The sequence below is a fragment of the Brassica oleracea genome, chromosome C9 (genome assembly GCF_000695525.1).
Source record: "Brassica oleracea var. oleracea cultivar TO1000 chromosome C9, BOL, whole genome shotgun sequence".
Taxonomy (NCBI): domain Eukaryota; kingdom Viridiplantae; phylum Streptophyta; class Magnoliopsida; order Brassicales; family Brassicaceae; genus Brassica; species Brassica oleracea.
Window position 1 is genome coordinate 17067591 of NC_027756.1, and position 3203 is coordinate 17070793.

Consider the following 3203-nt stretch of genomic DNA (forward strand, 5'->3'; position numbering starts at 1 on the left):
ATGGTAGTTATCACGTCCTGGCCATATACGTAGAGACACCTCGAGCTTCTTGGTCGGTTTACGCGATTTTTGACCCTTCCGGCAAATTTCTAACCTGTGATCAATCCCGAATATTTGTCCGCTCCCTTTCTGATGCTCTAAATATTTTTAATAGACTCTAGATGAATTCTGATATCCTGTAAAAATATTTCCCGAGCCTCCGGCTTCCTCGAAAAATTCCATAATACCGAAATTAAGGTTTTTGCCCAATTTCAGGTTTTCCCGTCGTGCTTTGATCCCGTCGTGCTTGCTTCCCGTCCTGCTTAATTCCCGTCCTGCTTCCAATGTCTTCAAAATAATATTTTACTGATATGAAGATTTTCCGAAAAAACTTCGTGATGAAGAAAAGTTGGTCTTCAAAAACGCCGAGCTTCTAAACCGCCGTGCTTCCAAAATTGTTATGCTTCCAAAACGTCCGTCTCATCAATCTAGGACATCTTTAAACTATGGTCGAGCAACTTATTCAACTCATAGTTTACTCACGATCACTTCTTCGCCCACCTCATACTTCAAAACTTCTCGATCGATCCTTATCACCCGCAACTCGACCACCACAATGATACTCGACCATTCTCTTTTTTTTTAACGGGTTTCTACAATGGCTGCGAGAGGGAGAGAAGGGGATGGAAGACAGACACCTGTCTCAAGAGCCTGTTCTTCTTCCTGTTAAGTAAGATCTGTTTCTTAGATTAATATCTTTTTTTTTTTTAATTACAAATTAACCTAAGAAACCCTTTAAGAGTCTCCGATAATCCTGCTCTTACAGGTTTCACTAGAACATGACCGTGACCGAGACCCTACGCACCATCAGATTGAATGTGTTCAGCGGAGGAGTGAACAAGATCATTTAATAATATGCAAATAGGCATTGCGTATTGACAATAAAGTTCTGGTAACAATAATTTTCCAAAAAAATCACCGTGTGAATGACAAGAGTCATAATTTAGTTTTGCATTTTTTTAACTGATAAATTGAACATATAATGACGTACAAATTAATCGTACTATTAGACCTAGTTGTGACTCTATTGCGTTTCCCAGGCAATTAATTTGTCCAAGGTTTGATTTGTACTATTAGACCTAGTTGTCCATAAATGCTGATAGTCTTATTTAGTTGGTCAAAATCATTACATGAATGCAGTATTCTCGTAATTGAGGCAACTTGAGTATGGAGCCACTCGTTTGCTCTTTTTTAACAGAAAAGAAAATTCAAATGGTTAAGCAATCATACGAGAACGTATGCCTTTGTGTTTTATATGTGGTTCTTTTTTCTTTATTCAGCAATTTGCAACATTCCTTCATTATATGTCAGACAAAACATTATTCGTCTCAGGAGAAGAAGAAGAAAACAATCTCTGATATACAAAACATTATTCGTCTTCAGCAAACTTCTTTGCCTGCCACGGGCAGCATGGATCAATCGAACACCGTGCTGCCGCTTGTATTTGGTCCAGGCTTCTGGCTAACCGCGTCCTGATAACTCCATAGAACCATGTGGCACTGCAACGCTTTTGGAGAACGGATACAACAGAAACTGTGTATGAGATTGTTTTTGACTTGAATGTATAAACCCACTGACATAAACAAAAGCACTGTATCTTAAACCATAAACTCAAAAGTCCTATTTTTTCATGCTCAGCAACAAGCATATGGTTATTTTACATATAAACCGAGATGTCTGTCGTCTCTCCCTTTCCACAAATTGTAACAAAACGATGGTACCCCATAAACAGCAATAAAGAAGAGAAGAAGAGACACACTTCATCTCAGATCTCGAGGCAGTCCTTGACACTCTTCTCAAACTTGTCAAGATAAGAGATTGCCTCCATAACTGCATCTGCAATCTTTTTTCTGAAAACAAGTTGAGAGCATTGTGCTCTTTTAGTGACATGAAAGAAAATAATTAACATGTTTAGAAGGAAGACTACTAACCTATCAGAAGGAAGGTTCATATCAATCCCATTCGTCAGAACGATGAGAGAACCAAAGGACCTGTGGCATAAAAGAGCGGAATCAACAGGCCAAATTATTAAGCAACAAGATATTAAAAAAAAAAGGAATCTTGCTAATAAAAATTGAAATTTTACCTAACAAGATCATTTAGTATATTCTCTGCTTCAAGTATGACAGGGTCCTTATCATCTAGTAATGAAGCAGCATTCTTCAGAACAAGCTTGAATGTGCAAACCTGAAAAAATTCATTCATCTTCATAAAAAAAAAAACACAAACCTCCATCATCACTTGAGAGAATGAAAAGAAAACAAAAGCAGAACCTCCACTCCGGTTTTAGACTGAAAATCGACAAGAGAGCTTCTCTCTTTAGGAACACAATCTCTTGCAGAAGACCTTAACAGGTTCTGAAGGCTCTCCAAATCTTTGTCCGTATAATCAGATTCTCTAGTCGCTTAATGTCGCAAAAAAAAAAAAAAAAAAAATTAAATTAAATTAAATCAAGCAGATGAAATAAATTGAAAATGGAGAAGAGAGTAGTAATTTGTACAGAGAGAAAGGTAAACAGAGCGGAGGCTTTCGCGAGACGCATCAGTGGGAGCTAACAAGAACCTGGACGACTTCTTCTTCTGATCTTTCAACCACTCCTTGGGTCCTGCTGCGTTAAACCCACCCACCAATGGATTAAGGTTTTTGTTTTTCAAAATTCAAAGAATGATTACAAAAATTAGCGCAATTGTGTGTGTGTGTGTGCGTACAGATTCCGAAGGCAAAAGCGGGATCGGTTGGAGAGAGAATGAAGAGGAGGAGAGAGGCGGAGGAGAGAGAGAGGGCGTCGCGACGTGAGAGAGTGCGTGGATGATCGGAGGTTCGAGCGGAGATTGGTGCTTGGGTTTCAGTGAAGAAAGGTCGGAGAATGGGGATAAGAGCAGCCATAGGCTAGAAAACAATCTTCAAAGATTTTGTTAACCCGCCCGCCCCCACGTGATATTTAAACGAAATGGTTTATTTTGGTTGAAACCGGTTTTACCAAAAATGCACTGAATGGTTCTTTTTTTTTTTTTTCTCTTCACAAAACAAAACATCTTTGGGCACCACCAGATTAATTAAACCTAATCGCCAATTTGGAGTTTGCTGATTATCTCGTTCCCAATCAATTGTTTTGCACCTAGTTTTTGGGATCTTCTTTGATTTTGCTCGAAGAAGTATAAGCC

The 3203-nt window shown here is 38.7% G+C and overlaps 1 protein-coding gene across 1 annotated transcript; it reads right to left on the minus strand.

Moving 5' to 3' along the window:
* Positions 1-1577: 1577 nt before the first annotated feature.
* On the minus strand, positions 1578-2961 carry LOC106313923. Its single transcript, XM_013751859.1, has 6 exons — positions 2748-2961; positions 2540-2647; positions 2313-2443; positions 2126-2226; positions 1971-2030; positions 1578-1889 (listed from the first exon to the last, which is right to left on the minus strand). Exons 1-6 carry the CDS (start codon positions 2923-2925, stop codon positions 1805-1807), a joined length of 663 nt encoding a protein of 220 aa, XP_013607313.1. The 5' UTR covers positions 2926-2961; the 3' UTR covers positions 1578-1804.
* Between the last annotated feature and the right edge of the window lie 242 nt (positions 2962-3203).